The 21,497-nt window shown below is 38.7% G+C and overlaps 1 protein-coding gene across 1 annotated transcript in view; it reads right to left on the reverse strand.

Moving 5' to 3' along the window:
• Positions 1-19,547, reverse strand: part of LOC104078491 (glutamate receptor ionotropic, NMDA 2A-like) — a gene marked incomplete at its 3' end in the record, with an annotated part of 31,212 nt that extends 11,665 nt beyond the window's left edge. Inside the window, exons 1-2 of the mRNA XM_009580141.1 lie at positions 18,961-19,547; positions 6,902-7,016 (exon numbers count right to left, since the gene is read on the reverse strand). Of these exons, the coding sequence (XP_009578436.1) occupies positions 6,902-7,016; positions 18,961-19,547 (702 nt within the window). The remainder of the gene's footprint in view (positions 1-6,901; positions 7,017-18,960) is intronic.
• Positions 19,548-21,497: the final 1,950 nt, after the last annotated feature.

Here is a 21,497-nt window from a genome sequence, read left to right on the forward strand (position 1 = left end):
GTGTGGCAGGCCAATTAATATTACTAGAGAAATTAAAAGTGAAAATGAGCTTATTCTCAGCAGATACAATGGAATATCTGTGTTGCTAGATTCAAAAATGGAGGGGGAAAGTAAAACTGCATTAAGAAAGATTTTAAAGTAATAAACACAGTAAAACAAACATTTTTTTAAAAAGAAAATTCAAGCTGAGGATAACGCTCAAAAAAATGCAGACATGCTCCATTATGGAACTGTCAAAAATTGCATGCAAATACTTTTACTCTACTGTGTGGAAATGCCAGAAAATATCGAGAGATTTATGATAAATTTCTGTCACTCCTAATTAGACTGATAATGATGTGGCTTTGATCCCAGAGAAATACAGAAGGTGGCTCTCACTTGAAAAAAGGGCAATAGAATCATTTTTGGGAAAGATACTGGCCCAAATTATAAAAATCCTTATTTATGGCCAAAAGACCAGGACTTGCGTAAAAAATACAGTTTCAATAGTGAATCAAACCCTTGATTCACTATTATAGGTGCAAAACTCAGCTTCAAGTACGGACTTCCAATATTACATGTACCATTGTATCTCTTTTGAACTTGGACATTCTTTCCTATTTTCTCCATCCTCATATGCAGTCTGGAATATTCCCTTTGGTTTAATCTTTACAGGATACAGGAACAATGGCAGAAAATAGCTGAGAGCACAGAAGATCTTGTTTAACGTCAGGCTGAATTAACAATCATAGGGTACTCATCTCATCCACCGTTCTCTAATCACTGTATTATATATGTGGTTTGACCACCTCATGAATGCCTATTTATCTTTTGAAGATTGCAGCCAAGGAGGGTGATAATGAAGTCTTTCGTGTGTTTCTGTGTAACAGCTAGAGAAATACAGCTAGCCTAAGACAGACAACTTGCAAAGTTACACATTGCTGTACCTCACGACGACACCTCTCCCGCTGCACCCTAAAGCAGTCTCTAAATAATATGAGGATGATTGACATAATCCTAATCACACACCCCCACAGAAACCACCAAATCAGGGAAAAAGGGCAAGGCCAGATCCTGAGCAGAGAAAGAAAAGAGCAGAGTATGTTCTCCCTTGCGTGCCAATGCTGGCACAAAAAGAAAGTCTGTCACACCGGCGTATCTCACAGAAAACAAACAAATAACTCGGTCCTATCACCCTCTTCCCAGCAGATGGGAACTGTACGCAATACACAGACATCATCCTTTTGTAAGAAAAAATGTTACATGACAACAGGGATACTAAAAGCACTCCCAGGACTGCCCGACCAAACCTTCGAAAAGAGAAAAATTTTCAGGGATGTTCTTTCTACATTAAACACACACACATATTGCAAACATACTTTTTGAGCTGTCTCACTTTTGTGAAGAAAGTAATGCTGAGCAAATGCAAAATCTAACTCATCTTGCTTTATAGAAAAACAATTTATCACTTTTATTTCGTCACACTTTTCCACTTACAAGGAAGAGCTACTCTGGCAAGTTTTAAGTCAATAACTAGAAAGCATAAATTGAGTTTGTTGGGTTAGCTGTTACAGGCAGCTGCAGAACAAAGCACAAGAGCAAAATCCTTCCTCCAGTAACAGCATCTGTTGTATACCTTCTGCTGCAAACCCTTGTGTTGCTTCGTGTTTCTGAAGGTCCATATTTCACAATGACACTCAAAATTTAAATGACAAAATACGGTGCGAGCACTTTCATGTCTTATTAATAGGGAGTGTTTTACAGTCCTGAGTGGTTTGAAGACGTCCATTTAAAGACTTTGAAGTTTTCAAAATTTGCTGCAAAATCTCATATGGGGTATGCAAATGCACCGCTCTACCTTACGCTGACAGGAAGGCACCAATACTGCGACCAGCAGGGCTCAAAGGAAAACAGTACCCGGAGAGATTATAAACAAACAGGAGGAGAAAGAAAAGCTACCACCTCCTGTAGCCTCATTTTTCAGTACAGAATTAGTAATTAGCACTCACCAAATACTCAGTGGTTGGTATAGTTTCGGTGCTGGGAAATGTCCCAAATAACTCTATGTAGCACAAGAGTTCAAACTCAAGCCAGAGAAGCCATTTTGTGAGTCGATTACGTCATTAGAAAGGAAAAGAGCTAAACAAATTGACAGCCCCTTCCTCCACCTCCCACTGAGGGAAGACTTTTTGTCACTTCTGCACTCAGTGAAGATCTTACAGCTCTCCAGAAATGTCCAGATAGCCATACCTTTACCTCCAGAGAGGAAGAGCTGCCTTGAAAGTCTTCCTACTCTTTAACCTCCTCTCTAATATTAGCTGTAAAGAACAGGAGCAAAGCACACTTTACCACAGCTTTCCATGGTAGCTGCGATTCCTTTACAGAAGCAGAGAAGAGGGAACCATCCTCCTTGGGAATACAGGATTTAAGAAATGCTGCATAATAATTGGTGCAATTCAAACAATTCAGTACAGTAAAGGTCAAAGGAAAGGCCTTTAGGCTAAGTAAAAGCTCACTGATACAGAAACAATATGCAATTTTCACTCGACAGTAAGTCTCAGGATAGGCATATTTACAGGAAGACTAAATACACTAAGCAACAAGGATGGAACAAAGAAAATGACAACCCAATGGCTGTTAAAAGAGCATGCTGTTTCTGCTATGGGCAAAGATAATACATCACGTTAGGCCACAGAGCTACTGACAAAAGATATACCAGCAAGTGGATGATTAGATCATGCAATTTCATCTGTTCTAGTTAAAATATATGCATTTCTTCACAACTTTTAGGGAATCTAAAAATTCAGTCTATCATGAGGCATCAGGATCCTTCAGCTGTCATGACCCCTGCTCTGAAATCAATTGAGATTTTGCAAGAAACTACCCTGTACCACCTCAGTGACTTTTTATTACCACAGTACTCTGACAGAAAGCTCTGTCAGAAATCTGGCCAAGTGTTAGGTTTTTCAGTTCTTGTCCAGTGAAGCTTCCGCTATACCATTAGAGATGATAGCTATCTTTTCTCGGCTACATGACAGTGGATGTTAGTAGCCAGATGGAGCTCTCTGTGAAGACCTTGGTTCATTTATTCCAGGCAGGAATCGCGCACCCTCTGCCCACTCATTCCTACTTAGATACAAATGTGTACAACCTCACACAGAGTTTGTAAATCTGGCATATGCTAGATAATCAGAGCAAAATCAAGTTCTACATTAAATCCTGCATTAATAGAAAGTTAAAGATGATTGGTTATGTTTAGAATAAACCTGGATGTAAGTAACGGTTCTTGCAGTGGCATTTAACTAGCAATTGTGCCATGTAGGACCTGTTACTCTTGCTTCTTGTAAAAATTCATTTGCTACAAAAATGTAGAACACTTATATCTCACAAATTCAGCCAGAATACAGACCACCATGGTAATTTTATCTGTATCTATCTGGGAGCACCAGTAAAAAATGTTTTTACCCTGGAACTCTTCTTTACACATGGAATACACTCATCTTTAAATGCTATACTCCCTACCTTACTTAATATATATGATATACACAGCTAATTAAACCGCCTAATTTTGCCACTGCTAATTCTATTCTAGTATATGATTTTAATATTGGTTTGATTGGTTTTATTTCCACACTAAAAAAAAAAGGAAACAAAGAAAGAAAGACTAACAGACTGTGAAGTTTGCAACTCAGTGAAGTTAATGGGCCAGGTGAGTAACCCAGGTCACACCTCACTGAGATAAGCTTAATGGGGGAGTTGCAGCTGGTACTGCTGAACAGGATTTTTTAGCACTAGCACAGTGTTCCTGCAGCACTTTGGTGATATTTGGGCAACACTCTTAACTCTGGCAAATTTATCAGGTTTCACTGAAACAAGCACATTAAGTTTGTCTTCTCAAAAATCTCTTGCCTGAGAACAGCAGCCCCTTTGCCTGTCAAGATTAGCAGCAAGAATATGAATGTTGATGTCAGAAGTTTGAGTAGCTGCTTTGCTTTAGGATCTGTCAAAATATCTTGCTGGATGCCTGCTGAAAAAAAAAAGTGATTTTCAGTCTTCAAACTACTATCACCCAACCAGCTTTTTTCAGAATCTGATATGGGACAAATCCTTCAGTCAACCCCATTTACATGTGAAGTTACCCCTTCAAAGTTTTGATGGAGTCATTTGTAAAGAAAAAGGAACTTATTTTCCTAGGGGTAAGATGTATGCTCCTCAACTATTGTTGAATGGATTTTCTATAACCTCAAGCCTCGAGTCAAGTATATCAATTTTGAGACCAAGGAAAAATTGTATTTAAGTAAAAGCAGATTATTATATGAAAACCAAAGAAAATTGAGTTTTAATATTGAATCTTGTATTTTCAGGAGAATACTGGGTAAAAAAATCTTCACATAAACCACAATTACTCTTTCTTACATAAATAATAAAGTAACTACTTGCAATTTCTATGTACATTAGTTACATTACAAGGATTAGCAGGCTGTGGCATTGTCAGTTTTTCACATGAGTAAATAATTTAATTAGATTCTAGGACTTGATGTTTTCCATATAGGATTGAGGATATTTAATAAGACTTCAATAAAACAATTCTGTGATACTCATTGCAATACTGTAATTGGAAGTAAAAGCATGCGCCTGTCTGGAAACTCAGAGCAGGAAATGTTAGCTCTTAGATGAGTAACTTTGACAGTTTTGAAATTGAGCAAAACAGCGCAAGGAGAAAGGAACAAGAAGAAAGACATTGGCTAAGAGATATGGGGTGAGAAATGCAACTTGGAAAGAATGTCGAGACGACACTGGAGAGATGTTCAAATAAACCAGGGGGGTGGGCAAGGGCCTTCTCATGCCTCTAAGTCAGAGGAACTGTCCTATTATTTCTGAAATGCACAGTGCCGCTCAGCTGATATAAATGTGGGGTGCTCCGAGATAGCCAAGAGCTACATCCAGCTTGCCAGGATAATTGATTAGTCAGTTTATTTGTCTTCATCCACAGAAGCAGGGATCAGCTTGTGGTCAGACGAATAATTCTGGTGGTGACAGCCCGTTCTTGGCTGCCTTTCATTTCTCCCCTCTGACATATTAAACCTGGCCCCCTTCCCATAGTCCTACGATAGAGAAGCAGACGCGAAAGCTGCAGCTAGGGGCAGGCTGTCTCTACCAAAGTAACTCGTCTGGCCTGCTACTAAAAGGGCTCTAAAACAAAGGGGCAGCTAAGACCAGATGCATAAATTTTTTTCTGGGCAGGAGCCTCCCTTCAGTCACTCTTTTTTTCCTCCTAGAAACCCCTCAAACATGACAATGAGCAGGAAGGGATTTACCAGATGGAAAACTGTGCACAGACAATGTGAGCATCAGCTTACAGAGAGTCTTGTAGCCCAGCGCAGCAGGTGGAGCATGCGCTACTGCCGTACAACATGCACAGTTAGACACAGCAAAACCTGCACCAAATCTTCCATTCTTTGATAGGGGAGTCACTTGCGAGTTAAAACAGGCTCAAGTTATTTCTTGGAAATAACATCAGTTCATATATCCAGCATTTCTTTGCTGCTGTTAGGTCATTTTTCAAAACCATGAAATCTATCTCCCCTTGTCCTTTGAATGGTCTCTTCAGAGAAGTTTCAAGGTACAAAATGTATGAAATTATTACACCATAAGCATTGTTGGCTGCCTCTCTAACCATTTTCTCCCATTGGTGCCTAATACTAATATTCCCCAAGTAGCATAATATTTTTTCCAGAACATTATATATGATATGCAGACTGTTGAAGAATTTTTAAATGGTAAGAAATTTTCATAATGGTTACTGAGCAAAAGATTCCTCCAAAGATTCAGATTGACACATTTGGATAGGATTAAATTTATCCAGAGAATTAAATTTGCATCAAATGAACATAAAGAAATACATAGCACAATCTAGGACTACTCTCTGTGGTTTTGCATGACTTGCATATTTACTAAGATGTCCTTCAGTAATTCTTATTTTGTCATTATTATTCAACATCATGAAGAGTCTTGCAGTCTTACAAACTGGAGTTTTAAGTTGATTTTATGGGATCCTAAAACTACAAGAAAAAGACTTCATAGATTTCAGCAGCAATTTAGATAATGCAGGATCATGCTTTATGAATTTAAAATAAAACTGGTGGATGATCCAGATGTATTTTTTCCTACAGTCTCATATTGCAAACAGTTTCTAAGGTCCCCTGTTTTTAAAACATAGGACCACAGATAACTCAGAGCCAAAACAATCACAGGCTGAGGTGGGAGTTTTAAAGAAAAAACACTCATGATAAACTTTTTCTTTTCTTACTCGCATATATGATTAACCCTGATATTAAGACACTCTTCCTTCTAGTCTGTATAGAGGTTTATGGAGATCATTTGCCTACCAAGAGAACACAAGTCAAGATTCTGAATTTTTTAGGCAACCGTTATAGGGATTATCCTCCAATTCAACAGGAATTTCACAGTTTAAAAAAAAAAAAAAAAAAAAAAAGAGTGTACTTTTACTCTAAAATCTGTCAAAGAATAAAAAACCAAGGAAATAAAAGGACTGGAGTTGTCAAGATATACAAATCTATCCAAATTTAGGTAGTTAAGGTCCAATCTCAAAAAATCTGGAGATTTTTCAGTCATCCATTTTATTCCACTAAATTGTAAGAAGAAATGCAAGGTGTGTTTCACAGAAATCTTCTGAAATCCACATGGCTTATCTCACTGATATGTTGCTTTCCCTGTTAAAACTCCTTAGAGCTACTTAGAATAAGGTAAAATTATCTTTTCTGAACTGTTGTGACAAACGTGCTACAGCAGAATATCATCATTGACAACCATGACGTTAATCTGTCTACTTGTCATTAATAGGGTTCTACCAAGTCTCTCCTATCTCCTCTCACGTCTTTTACCCAGAGGTAATGCTCACCTTTTCCCATTCGCGATTGTTGTTCAGTACTATCACCACCAGCCTGGGATGTGCCTGATAACCATCTGCCGTGAAGGACAAATCTTTACCTTCCCAAGTCACATTCATCATAAACCTAGAAGGCAAGGAAAAAAAGTTCATTGAAAAATGAATGAGCTGTCCAGCAGTTAATGAGCAAGCTAGTTCAGTCATCAGAACCACTGATGAAATACATGCACCAAATCCTGTTAAATGCTGTGAAAAGCCTACGTTTGCAGCACGGAGAGTCCGAGCATTTCAAGGCAGTCCATAGCAGAAGACAAAGCAAAATATTGTTTACATATGATTTTTAATGCAGACATCATTTTTAAAGCAGCTTCCACATTATGTATGACCTGTACACTCCATGAATAATCTTTCTGGCACAATGTCACCAGTTTTTCAGGACCATTTTAAACATGTCTATATCAGCTCTGTATGTAACATTATCCTATTGCCTTACTAGAGTAATACTCAGAGGTAAGTGCATCTACTCTGGCTTCACCTGTGTAGCCTCCAAGAGTCCTGTCAGCCCTTCCTGACACTGTAGCTATACACAGCGTCTTTGTGACAACTGGATAAATTCCACTAATGCCTTCAGCCAAAACCAGACATGAAAACTTTGAAGAGGTTGATAATATTTCTGTTCAGTAATTTCAAAAGAAAAAAAAGATACATGTTTTAAACTTTTTTGTATTTAGTTTAATTTTCAATGGTTTTCAAAAGATATATAAACTAATTAGCACTTTGAATAGAAAAAAAAATGAGAGGACTCAGAATAAAATGTACAGGAAGAAGGAGGATTTTTTAAATTTTGTTGAACATGTTGGTTCAATCCCAAATTTCCTGCCTTTAGACTTACCAGTTTGGGCATTGAATCAATAAAACTGTTTATTTACCACAGGCTTTTTGTTCAGCTACAAAGGAGAAGACTTACTCAACTGAAAATTTAGTATGAGTTTATGTCAACAGAAGGAAATTACTCAGTGCTACAACAACATGTTCTTCTCCCAAGATGTGCCACAGTACTGTTGCTTGCTTTCTCAGTTCTCCTGTATTTCCACGCTAACCTGCATGACAGAATACTACTTCTTATAAGCAATCCTGCCATTAGCAATGACTACATCATCTCTACTGAGTCATTGCTCTGACCTGGACTGTGCCATCGAGGGACACTTATGAACTTTGGTGAGTAACACTGCAGGTGGCTCCACGCACACCAGCCACGGGCCAGAAGCACTCAGCAGCCAGACACTGCAGTGGACCTGATCTAGCCTGGGGTAGGGATCTCAGTACTCTACTCATCACCTTAGAGACATCCTTCAACTCTGTTACAGAGTCCTATAGCTTTTCTAGCCATAGATTTGCCCCTGAAGGTCTTAAATTCCTTATTGAGTTTATACCAATTCTAATACAGTCTACCCAGTTTTTCCATTTCCTGATTAGTATGCATAGTTTTTAATTTCTAATTGTTGCTTTCCATTCATCATTGAACCATGTACCCTCTTTTCCAAAGCATTGTCCTTTCGTTGATTCAGAAATGCCGGCATTCTGGCCATCTAACAAACTTGACTTTCCTCAAAAATAATTTTCTCTCAAAATTTTCCACAGATTTATAACATAAATCCATATTTATATTTGCTCCAGTTCCACATAGCTTCAGTGTTTCTCAGTGAGAACAGATTGTTTCCTCCACTCCAGTGTCAGAAAGAGTGATGAGAAATTGCAGTTTTTATTTAAAGCACAAATACAGGGAACTTATACTGCCAAGAGCCTGAACTACCACTACACACAGGTCAAGCTCCCCGGACTGTGATATTGAAAAAATCTATCATTTTATACATTATCTGAAATTCCGTCACCTAAGAAAATCAGGCATGAAAGGGAAGAGAGTAAAAGGCTGGTATTGGCATTGGTGTTCTTTGGTCATGTTGAAAAAAATAAACACTCCAGACTGTCAACATGAGCCTGACAGGGCTATCCCGCGGGTGAGAGGTAAAAATGCAATTCAGAATTTTGGAGATCCCATGGCACTTCCTGAAGATAATGAGCCCTCCACCCCATATCCATGGACTGAAGTTAATTGCATTGAACTGCATTGTTAATTGCATTGCACTGACTTCTCAGTATATTTCATTGAAAGAAATTCAGTCCAATCTTTCACCAAGGTGCTCTCCTTCTGGGACTCAACTCAATACCAATATCATTCCATCCTGCAGACAGATGTGTTTTGAAGGGTGTTAAAGTTACTTTAAGTATTCTTCATACATTGCTCTGTAATGTTTTACCTACAAGAAACTGATACTGGTTTACATGTTTGTTTGGGTTTTTGTAGTAGTAGTAGTACCATGGTCTCCTGGTGAATCTGACATAAACAAAATTCTTCAGCTCCACATTCAAAGGAGAAGGCTTTATATTGACATAGCTGCCTGAAAATCCCAATAGCAGAAGCACACTAAATAAAACTATATAGACCCAGAAGAAATAACGGCATTGTATCGTAACAGTTAATAATTAAATGTGCACTGCGCTGAACAGCCATATTAACATCATTCAGAACCAGTTTGACGGCAATTTGTAAATTCACCCATCATAATAACTCATATTTTGTGACAGACTTGCGGCGTGAAAATTTTCCCCTTGGCAGAACTTTGCTTTTCAGTTGAACTAATTTCCCATATATTACATTTTTCATCCAGCTCTGAAAGAGCTTGCTTAGGAATAAAAAGCTTGTTTGCCACCTTGAGAGGAAGTGGCAAACCACCAAACAGAATTTGCTTGTGCATACATGTAAGAAACCAGCATAACGTTCGCCCACTGCTGACAATCAAATGCATTGTGACCCAAAGAATAAAATGCCCAGGAAGTCACCGCAAGGGGAAAACAAGGACATACTGTTTGCACTGCTTGTATTCGTACTTCTGCACTCTCCCTCACAGGTTCCCTCCCAATCCATACACGTGAAATAACACCCCCCCCCAATGAACACATTGTCTTACGGGGCCAGGCAGAAATCTCCTCATTTCAGTAAAACTGACAGCCAAGCATTTTGTCTCCTCCTAAGGGCTGGACCACAAACATGCACGCTGTATTACGTCAGGCTTTTGTGTCCAGTTGGGTTTTTAATTACGTAGCCATTGGTGATTGGGCTTGAGTTGAACCCTTCTTTTATGTAGTTTGGTAGGATCCAGATTTCAAACACCTCTCATCATGTTTTGGGATTAATATGCAGATGCCCTAGCTTAGAAGGTAGTCAAGGGCCATCACAAGATGCAGTGCTGTAGCTGCACTGGTGCTCAAGTGCTCCAAAAAGAAAGATGAACCACAAATCTAAACTGAACTCAGCCTATATTTTTAAACTGTGTGAATTTACCAGCCATTTAGTAGTGAAACACATTTTGCAAATTAAAAAAAAAATCCCTAATCTGTAAAAGTCTCTTAAAATTGTATTGTCTGAGTCATATACAAAGGTATCAGTGAGTGACACAGTCTGAGCTACCCCAGTTTCTCAAACGGCAGCAATAAAAAAGAGATTCTGGTTTTCCCAAGCACTCTCTTCTATACAAATTTCATCAGCTGCCTGTGTTCTTCAGAAACCAATGCCTACAATCTACATTCCCATTTGAATTGTCATTTTTCTTCCACAAAAGACAGGAGTCCTGCTCTGCTTTTACTGGCCAAGATCCTAAACTGCTTGTCTCTACAAAAAACAACCGTGTGCTTTTCTGTTCCTGGTTAGAAAGAGTGAGGAAAAGAAAGTACTTATATTATACGTTGTTCTGATAGAGCTTTAAGTTTGCCCAAAATTAATTCTGTGCAAGAAGTCTTTGGCTTCTGAATTGATCAAAATATATTTCTGAAGTAGTTTTAGAATTGCATATTCTTGTTCTTAACTAAATGATTGATTATTTGAGCTTGTTACTTTAAGGGGGCAATTCAGCACATACCTTGGATTAGTAGTTAATCTACTTTTATACCTCATTAATGCTATAACCTTTGCAAAGACATGATAGCAGGAGGCCTTGTGATGGTATTATGACACTGAAGTCTTAATTAACTTTTGCAAACTGAAGTTTGTGAGTAAGACTCCCCAGATGATACATGTATGAAAAGTGGGATTTTGGGGGCAGAAAATCCTCACTATTCTCACACTGAATCCAAAACAGATTTTTATCATGCAAAAAAACAAGCCTGTACTATATATTTCAAAACACTTTTAAACATTTATACAATTCTTTTTTGCTTGTCACCTTCCCCAACAAAACTGAAAAGGGAAGTGTTGAAACACCACAGCAGAACACTGTTCCCGTTGTATTTACAGCAAGCCTTTGAAGAACCAAGGTTACAAACTGCTCTCAAGGTTTCCAACTTAATTTTTATAGACTCAAAAAGATCAAGCAATTCAGATAAAGCTTCAGATTAATACCAAAAGTGTGCAATATTTATCCATATTAAAATTCTGACTCTATCCGGAAAGACAGAACATATTTGAATAAGGTGGGTTTTATAAGGTTTCCTATAAATATTATACCACAACATCATTGACTCTAATTTCCATTAACAAATGGGGAAGACTTTGCCAAAAGGATCAGACCTCAATTTTTGGAAGAGCTCAATTTTTAGAAGACCATTTGCTAGGGTACAATACTGCTGAAACAGAAGCACCTTTCTGGTCAGCCTCCTCACAGAAGACATGGACTTCTTTGCCCATAAGGTGTTGTGTTAGGATTTCCTATACTGTGTGAAAACAGTTGAAACCCTAGCAAAGCCGCGACCACTCCTGGAGCAGAATCTTTGAGACTTTCTTCTTCTATGTTATACAACAGCAAAGATGTTTGCAAGCTATGGGATTTCTTTTGATGTTTACCATATATATGTATATATGTATATGCAACGTACACAAATGTTCCCCTAATAGATGCAAGCATTTGAGAGCAAAAGCAAGAAGGTTTACTGGATTCTGTGGTCGGCATTTTTTTAAGGGAAAAAAAAAAAACAACCCTATGTAAATTATAAAGATCACTTTGTCTCAGAGAAAGATCAATCCTAGCCCTGGCTTCATAAGGCTGGTTTATAATCAGTGTGAAATCCACCTAGTATCCAGCTCCCAAACAGATCACTGGCTGGGAAAAATATAATGGGTAAGGCAGAGGCACTAACATATCACTCCTAAGCTTCCTCCAAAGAAGAGAACTTAGTTACTAGACCTGTAAAATAAAGCACGCGGCCTGATAGCTGCAGGAAGCGGAAAGCCCGTGGGACTCCTTGCTGCCACGAGTTCAGACCCACATTTCCTGCCCTCATCCTGCAGCCCAGATCAGATAATCAAACTTGATAAATTCCTCAGGTGCCATCACTGGGGACTATCATTTTCAGTTTTTATTTAGTGCCTTCTTCACCATGGGGCAGTGTTTCAAATCCATGACAACCACAGGCAATGAAGAGAAACAGCAGAGACTTAGGGAAATACAGGTTTCATAAAAGAAACTCTCCCCCTCCTCTCCCAAAGAAGGAATTTCCAAACTGAGATTTAAAGCAGATGAAATGCCTCACAATGATCGTGTCATTTGGTGATATTTCTCCTTCCTCCAAACAGTATGAACCAACCATTTTAATAATCTAGACAGCCAGCCTGTCTGGGCTTGGCATTCACCCAGCATCATACCTAAAAAAGCAGGAGTGAATCCAAATTTCCTCTTTTCTTCTTTATCATGTTGAGGCTCTGAACTGCTGAACTTCCTTACTATGATTCTACTGTGAAATTTGAAAGATATTTATCAATAGAAACCCCAAGACAAATTATTTATCATTAAGAAACAGATTTCCTAAAAACATGTATAAAATTAAATCAAGAAACGCTGAATGTAGAATATATAATGTATGGTATGAAGTACATACAGAAATAGAAATAGCTCTGAAATAGATCACTATTAAACAAGGTAGCAATGCATTTTTCAGAGAGTGAAGCTTTTTTTAAAGACAATTTTATATCTTAGGCTATGTAGGATTTTATTTTCTAAATTCAAATCCTTTGCAGTGATGCAAAGAGCCTCTTCTTCCTCTTTGTGCCTCCTCCTCCTCCACTTCCCCCAGCCCTCGCTCTCCTGAATTTAACTCCATGACGATACCCTGCTTTGGAGCTGTATCTCCCTAGGCTTTGAGCCAGCATGGATGAATAAAATTTTGGGAACAATATGCTCAGTGACTGTGAAAAAGGAATGGCATGCCAACTACTTGTACCTCCTGCCAGCTGCTCCTTAAAGCATTAGTTGCCACTAGGTCTGGAAAAGTCATTTTGCCCCAATTCTGCCAGGCAAGCCACAAAACTCTTGGGGAGCCCTTCTGAAAGGGGGGCGAGGGGAGGGAGCACAATTAGAAAGGGCCCAGATGCCTGGGAGGGTGCAGCAGACTAGCGTAACTCATAAAACACCAGAAGGTTTCATGAGTTAATGTTATTATTAGAAATAACATTTCATAAAAAGCACTAATATGGTTACATTTTGCTCCACCACCTCAGAAACATCCCAAACTCTTCCCATGAACCTGTCTGGCTTCCTGCAAGGGGTCGGTGTCTGCAGCAGCTCCATCTCCAAGAACCTTCACTTATATTTTGAATTTCAAGACCTGCTTTCAGCCCTGAAGGCTGGCTCTGCTCAACTCCAGGACAGAGGCCATGCTTATTCTCTTGTTTTAATTTTTTTTAATTATCACAAAAAGAGGAAAATGTTCTAAAAGCCCCTAATCTGGTAACTGTTTGGTACGTTCTGCTTCCTAAACTGACCTAACCTGGGAGAAAATTCTGATACAGACTTTCTATAATTTCTTGAATCACTTCCTTGCTAAACCAGCACCACTTTGGGATCTCTTGGGTGGAGTGTTTTCCTCCACAACCCCTCTTTTGTTGCCAGTGAAATTTACTTTTACTTTCAGAGGAACATGACAAGAGTTTCATCAATTCAGTTCCTGTTGTTTAATGCAACCATATGGAAAATGCCCTCATACTATAGAAAAGGGCAATTACAGTACATGAATTAAAAGAAGTGCAAATATCTAGTTGTTACTGTTTAAAATCTACTCATCAGCAGTAAATTAGACTTTGTGTATCCCTGTGTACCAATCCAATTGCTACAATACTCTACCGGGTCTCCTGATCAGAAAGCATCCACACGCAAATTAATGAGGCTAAGTGGGATCCTGTCACTGACAAAATTTTTCCTTGTCTTGAGTATCTTTTCTCATTCATTTTTTCATGTTGACAATAATAATTTCTTGTAATCCAGGACATCTGCAATTAGTCGCTAACATTAAATCTAGGACTGGCAGCTTGGTCCTCATTTGGAGACGCTTGCCTAAATATACTGTCCTCCCTGGAAATCTGCTGCTCCCCGCATCCCTGTGGCCTCAGCACCCTACGAAAGCTTGCAGCTTTGTTCATGCCCTCAGCCACTTAGGTGCATCATCCTCATTTGGATTTGTTTCCGCAGAGCAGCATTCGCAGTAGCAAAGGAGAAGAACAAGCAAATGTAGCAGCATGCAAAAACTGAAACTTCCTCAAGCTTTAAAGTTACCAAAATTGAAGCACTAATTTTAAAATATACCCAAATTAGCTGCTTCCCTCCACAACACATAAGCGATGTATGTGACTACTGAAACTTGGGTTACCGTCTCAGATCATCACCCTGCGTGCAATGCGCTCCTGTGAGCGTGCAGTGGCTCCAGTAAAACCGCAGCGGAATCACAAAATGGCAAAGACAAACAAAATATCCTGGAGAGTCTTAGATGAATGTAAATAACATTTGTTTTTCTGCACAGCAAGTATGCTACTAGTGAAAAAGCATTTTGTTTCATATATAATTAAATAACGATACGTCTTCAATCATACAATAAAGCAGACGATACTTATTCTTCCCAGTCTTTTGACAGAACTTAAATGAACAAATCCTCTGTAAATTGGCTGTTGATCTGTATGCAGGAAAAATTTGAACAGATTTGCTGGATTATTCATCAAACCATTGTGTCCATTTAATACCTGTTTTTGCTCAAAAGAAAAAGAGGGAAATTTATCTGTCATTGCTAAAAGCTGGAATCAAAATATTGAACTTGATGAATGAATATCAGGACTAGAGAGACAGCATACTCTCTGAAGAAGACGCTGTCTCGTAGCCATGCTGTAAGCTAACAGCAGCACAACAGCAAGGACAAGAAAATGAACGTGCGGTAGGCCATGGAAAGACAGCAACATTAGGTAGCACATTTCAAAACACTGTTCCCACTGAGGCCCCAAGTTTTTAAAGTAGGGTGATTCAGGGCAGGATCAACTTGCCCTCTGGACCTCACAATGCTCCTGCTCCCTGGCTCGGTGATGACGAATAAAAGAAACTATGCTTGGGAAGGGTATGAAATGACAGCCTGCCCAGAGCAGTTTGGACAGCTTTCTAGCCCTACACCTTCACAACCGAAAGTAAGATGAGTCTCTAAACCCTGCACATTATTTGGTTGTATTTGGAAACTAAATGTAAACACAACGTGGTAAATGCCTGGCTACCTATGGACAGACACATCTTTTTGCTTTTCAAGATAATGACAATAGAGCAACAGCTTTGTCATCCCCATCCATCCCTGTACAGATCAGAGTGGTCGGAAATGTTGTAAAATGTATCTCCCAGGGTTATGACTTTTATACACGAGTGCTCTTCTAGATACAGCAGAAGCATTTCTATTCAGAAAGCAGCAGCATTTTCCATGATGACTGGCAGGGTTATTTTGTTTTGCTGTTTGTTTGCTTACATGTTTTCCTTTTTTGAGAGAGAGCAAGCATTTGTTCAACTGACATAGCATTAACGAGTTGCTAATTCTATCTATCCTGCTGCGCTAGTGCCAGTATTTCACACAATAGTATTTTTCTGCCTTGGGAGAATCTGGGTCTTACACAGATGGGAAAAGATGATCTGAATGAACACGGACACACACACACACATATATATATGTATAGGTTTTAATGTGTTGAAAATGATCCCTGTATTTTATTTTAAATCCTTTATTCATAGGGAAAAATTAGTTTTCCATGTGTATTGGAAATGAACACTGATCAAATCATTCCAAAAACTAAAGCAAACCTGATTTTTTCTGGGTCTAGAAAGCCAATAAAAGCATCTTGAAATTGCAGTGACAGGGGAAGGATAAATTGTGTGCTTCAAAACATCTATATCTTCAAACCAATTTAATACTCAAAGGAGTTGAGAAAGAGGGAGGAGGAGCTTTCACTTCATGGCTTTCTTTACATAGAATTTCTTCATAAATGGAGATGACTATCTAGATGGGGAAGTTGCACATAAAGCATTACCAACTTCCATTTACATTAAATTACCTCCATTAAATTACCTTCATTTAAATTAGCTATTATGGCATAGCCTTAGAATACTATACTGGATTTAAACCTGAATTAGACTGTCATTAAAGAGATGGAGTCTAAAAATCCTGGGGTTTTGCTCCATTCTTGAGCTTGGTTTTGCTCAAGCATCACTTTACAGAGCCTCTTTCCTGCTTTCCATTGAGTTCTCTGCTCCTGAGCTTGCAAGCAGTGTCCCTTCGTGCAACCCTACTTCTCCAGCATTGATTTCCAGCACAAACAGGAAGGCATAGTACAGCAGGTCCCAGGTCCACAAGCTGTTTACAATTACTTTACCCTTTTCCATTGTGAGGTTGCTCCAAAATCCTTTGTTCAAGGTAGCTCCTTAATACAGCATCATATACATTTATCTTGTAATTTAAAATACAAAGCTACACTATTTCTGACCTGAAACTGTGAAGACTACATTTCAGAATAAAACCCCAGTTTAGGCACTGATTTGTCATATAAGGAAGAAACCTACAATTTAGCGAAGAGGATAAGAAAGTACAACAAATTTATGTAATTCACCTTGGCGTGGAGAGACTGGTCAGCTCCCAGAGATTACTTAGCACTGCTAAATGCTTGTATATACTTGCTTTTCTTGCAGATTATATGTGACAAGTATAGTCTTGGGGACTTATTGCATAAGACAGACTATTTAAAGTTCATTCATTTTAGTGTAATTCTGACATTTCTAAATTAAAAACAGCCTGCTTCTTGTTCTTGTGGTGTTGGAGAAGCTCAAAGAATCTTCATTATGGAAAATATATTCTCACTTCATAGCGCAGTGTTTCGCATCGGGAATTGACTTTATTAACCACAGTGCACTATATTACAACTTCTCCTATTAATAATTTCTATGTGCATCATGCACTGCACACTGCAGAATCTCCTGGTGAAGTCTAATCTCACTGCCCTAACACTCACAAGCCCTATTCTTGTAGTCGTACAGATTTAATGAGATCCTTTTCAAAACAGGTTCAAGTTTTTGTGGCCCATCCAACTGAACCGCAGTATTTTAAACACCAACACTTCTGATGACAGAATGCAATTTAACTTCACAGAACTGGTGTTCAAATATTAATAGTGAACTTCTTTGTTTGTACAAATCCCACTGTTAAGGCACAGAATTTGGTTAATGGGATGCCATTAGCTTTCGCTTTTATCTGGCATTGTCAGCACATGCATTAAGAAGAACCGTATGAGGATCACACACACCGGGTGCAGGTAGGACAGCAGTGCCTTCCAGCTGCTCTACCCTGACGCAAGTCACCGCGCGGTGGCTTTCCCGGAGCCCTGCTGGACTGGAGAGCCACCCCAGCGCTGCCTCCTGTCACTCCCCAGGGGCAACTGGAGCAGCAGGAAAGGAATCACAGATTTTCTGCAACACCTCTGGTAAGTTTGTACAGTTTTGGAGGCAGAGGCTTAGAAAGGAGACCAAAAAAAAGTGGAAGTGTCATACTAATGGGAAGGCCTCTCTAAGGAGAACTGTGCAAGTTTCTGAACTTTGGTCACACTGTTTATGAAATACATGTATGAAATGTTAAAATCCATTTACTTGGCAGTATTTGGCTTTTAAGAGAGCTTCTAAAGAATGCTGTGCACAAAGATGCCATTTTCATGGAAAACAACAACTGTTCCAGGACATCATACGGCAATCAACCCCTAATCTAAATATGCATGTACATCTCAGAAGATTAAAAATGTTCCACAATCTCCTATATGAAATCAGCACTGACTTTCCTTCTTGTGCCAATTCCATCCTGCTTTTCTCTAGAAAGCACTTCATCTGCAATATTTGGTCAGAACAAATTTCATAAATACTGCTTAGTAGCTTCCATATGAGATATTGTAAAGAGCTATTAAAAAACATGCAAGATTCCCTTTACTTCCTCTCCTAAACCAGATGAAGAAATACATTACTGTGTGGCGTGTATTATGCAACATTTCAGATAGAAGCAATCAGGAGTACCATGTCTAAAAGGGATAATTAAAAGGAAGAAAAAAAAAAAAAGAGCAAAGAATCCTGATTTAAACTTTGGCAGTTCCCATATGACAATGTGTTTTGAGAAAACATCCATATCAACTTGGATTAATGCAGAGTAATTTTTACAGTTATTCTAGCACAGGTGACAAAAATAAAATCTTCACAAGCAGAAGTGACAGATTTCAGTTATTAGGTGATAAAAGCTACCTATCTAATCTAATACTTCTATAATTTCCAGGGACATCTCTTTAACGCTGCACACCTCTTGTCTTCTAAAATATTACCAGGTTCCTGCTAATGCAAGTGATTCAGGCACAGCCGCCAGAGCATTTTGGCAATTTTACCTCATAAAGTAAAGTACACAATGGCACAATTTTATTAATTCAGCTTCATACTCTCTAAGACCAATTTCTGTCATCTTCTACATCAGATCCAGAGCAGTATTTATTCTCCACAGCACATAACATCATTTCCATGGGCACAGTTATCAGTGCAGCAAGTCCTCTTACATGTTCCCTTGGAACATCTGAAAATCATTGCTTAAAAAGAGCACGATGGGACTAACAAAAATCAATATTCTCCTTCAAGAAACATATAATGGCAATAGGATGGAAAATTACCAAGGTTATGTGGGGGGAAAAAACCCAAACCAATAAGCCTTACTTGTGCAACGTGTGAGATGGCCGGTCATTTTTCTCCAGCTGTCCATAGCAGCTAGTTTTTGCTTCAGGAATGAAGGAGTATTTTTCCAGCATGGCTGATGCAGCAGTGGCAATAATCCCAAGGCCATCCCGTACCCGAGCTTCTAAACTGTAGTCCCATTCATCATAAGATGCTGAAATGAGTCCTGAAGGAAACTCCTTGGGAGTGATTTCTGTGTTACCACTAACCAAGCTGGGAACTATCCAAAAGAAATCATAGCCAGTAAGGCCCAGGGAACGAGCCTCATCCAGTATATAGACAGCTTCATCCTTGGAACAATACAGTAGGATGACAGATGAATGAATTTTCTTTAGCTGAATTTGAGTCTTGGCATCTCCAAAGGCGGTATCGAGTACGATGACGTTCTGCATGTCCCAGCCCACAAAACTATTTTCCACTGTGGTCTTAATGACATTGATGAAGTCTCGATATCCAGGGAAGGTGGTGGTCACCAGAGAGAACACGTGCCAGTCATAATCCTGCATGATCTTCAGCATGACAATGGCTTCTTGCTGGATGGAAGCCCCAAACTGGAAGAACGTGGACATCACATCCTAGAATACCAAACACAGTGAAAGATTACTGATTTTGTACAAGTCTGAAGGGAATAGAATCTCTAATTCTTCTGCTCTCTTTGGTCCATCGTGGCTACCAAAGTTTTGTTGCATTTGAATAACTTTCTGTGTCTTATTATATTCATATCGTTAATAAACAACACTGATCATAAGTAAGTACCACAGCTAATTAAAATATTTGCCAAAAAGTGACAAACAGATATTTACGTAGGAAATTTCTGAGTGCTTGATCACTTGAAGACAACAACTCAAACCAGTACTTACTGAGGAGGCTCCCTAGAGACAGCCATCCATTGTTAAACAACTCATCTCCAGCAGGTAGCTTTAGATTCATCAAACTTATTAGGAATGCGACCCAATAAATTCATGCCAATTTTTAGTTACAATGGAAATAAATTGCAATGCACATGCTGTATATGTATGAAGCAGTTCTGCACTTCCAGACCTAATGTCTGAGGGATACTTCATTTCCACAGGTTCATTGGACTTGGTGGAAGCTGTCACTCTGCAGGAGTAGATTTATTGTCCCCAGGTACTGAGTTCACTACTGTTCATGGGCTCACTACTGATCATGCTCCATTCAGGGCACATGGCCCATTGATGCCTGACGTAGAATTACCAGGATGGGACTCCAGGGACAACCAGCAATCTGCCGGTGTCCTCATTAAGGGACTTGAATGGAAGTAAATTCAAACAATGGCCTCATAGTCTGTAACTGGTAGCTGCATCGCCTGACACAGCTGCATTGTTAGTTTGCGAGGAGGCTTGTTTCTAATACTTGTCTTAGGCTTTTACAGTATTCGTAACATTTTATACAGCATAAGGGCAGGTGCCTTTTATTTTAACATCTATCAGAAATAGGCAACACAATAATATATTTTGTTGGCACTAAATTTACGAACATTTTCATTGATCTATTTTTACCAAGTTGCTGTAAGATCTAAATTTGGTTCTGAATTTTACATTCTAGATTTATATACATCAAAATTATTAGAGTACCAAAACGATACACAGGAAGCTATATAATTCTTTGTTTTCATTTTTCTTCAGTAGTTATTCCTGACCAGTAGTGGCAACTTATATGCATCATTTTCAGATACAGAAAGCCTGCTGAAAGAAAAGCTTATGATTTAAAAATAAGATATTAATCATTCAAGATTTCTTATGCAGCCTGTACAGGGAAGACACACATGGTGCTTTTAATTTAAAGTGTTTTCTGAACATGGTTGCGAGCTGCTATCCTATTTTACACTTGCGGGGAACGGAAACAGATTAATTGACTTAGGTTTCATGGCAAGGTGGTGTTAAATATATAATTATTAGTGAGAACAGTAACTCAGCTCTACTAGTTCTGTATTTTATCTACAGATATCGTACAGGGAAGACACACATGGTGCTTTTAATTTAAAGTGTTTTCTGAACATGGTTGCGAGCTGCTATCCTATTTTACACTTGCGGGGAACGGAAACAGATTAATTGACTTAGGTTTCATGGCAAGGTGGTGTTAAATATATAATTATTAGTGAGAACAGTAACTCAGCTCTACTAGTTCTGTATTTTATCTACAGATATCTATTCAGAGCAAACTGAGTGTCTATATTTTTTTAAATAGAAGATGAGGAGTGTTATTACTTTCGAAGTGTTAAGAACCTGACACCAGGATTTTATATAGCTTGACAGCAATAAAAGTCTTATGACTTGTGTCAGACCATGAAGATGATATTGAAGGTAAAAATACACACAACTGGTGGTAATGAAATCAACTGCCACAGCTTCTTTGGTACCTCAAAGATGGCATTCTGAATGCCAATGCCAGATTTGCAGTGGTTTGGGGTTAATTACAGATGTTATAAAACATATTTGGGAGAAGAATTGAATTAGGAAGATTTGATTGCTGAATGCTTCTAGTAGCTATTTCCTGCT

Source organism: Fulmarus glacialis, unplaced genomic scaffold, assembly GCF_000690835.1.
Source record: "Fulmarus glacialis isolate BGI_N327 unplaced genomic scaffold, ASM69083v1 scaffold5936, whole genome shotgun sequence".
NCBI lineage: Eukaryota > Metazoa > Chordata > Aves > Procellariiformes > Procellariidae > Fulmarus > Fulmarus glacialis.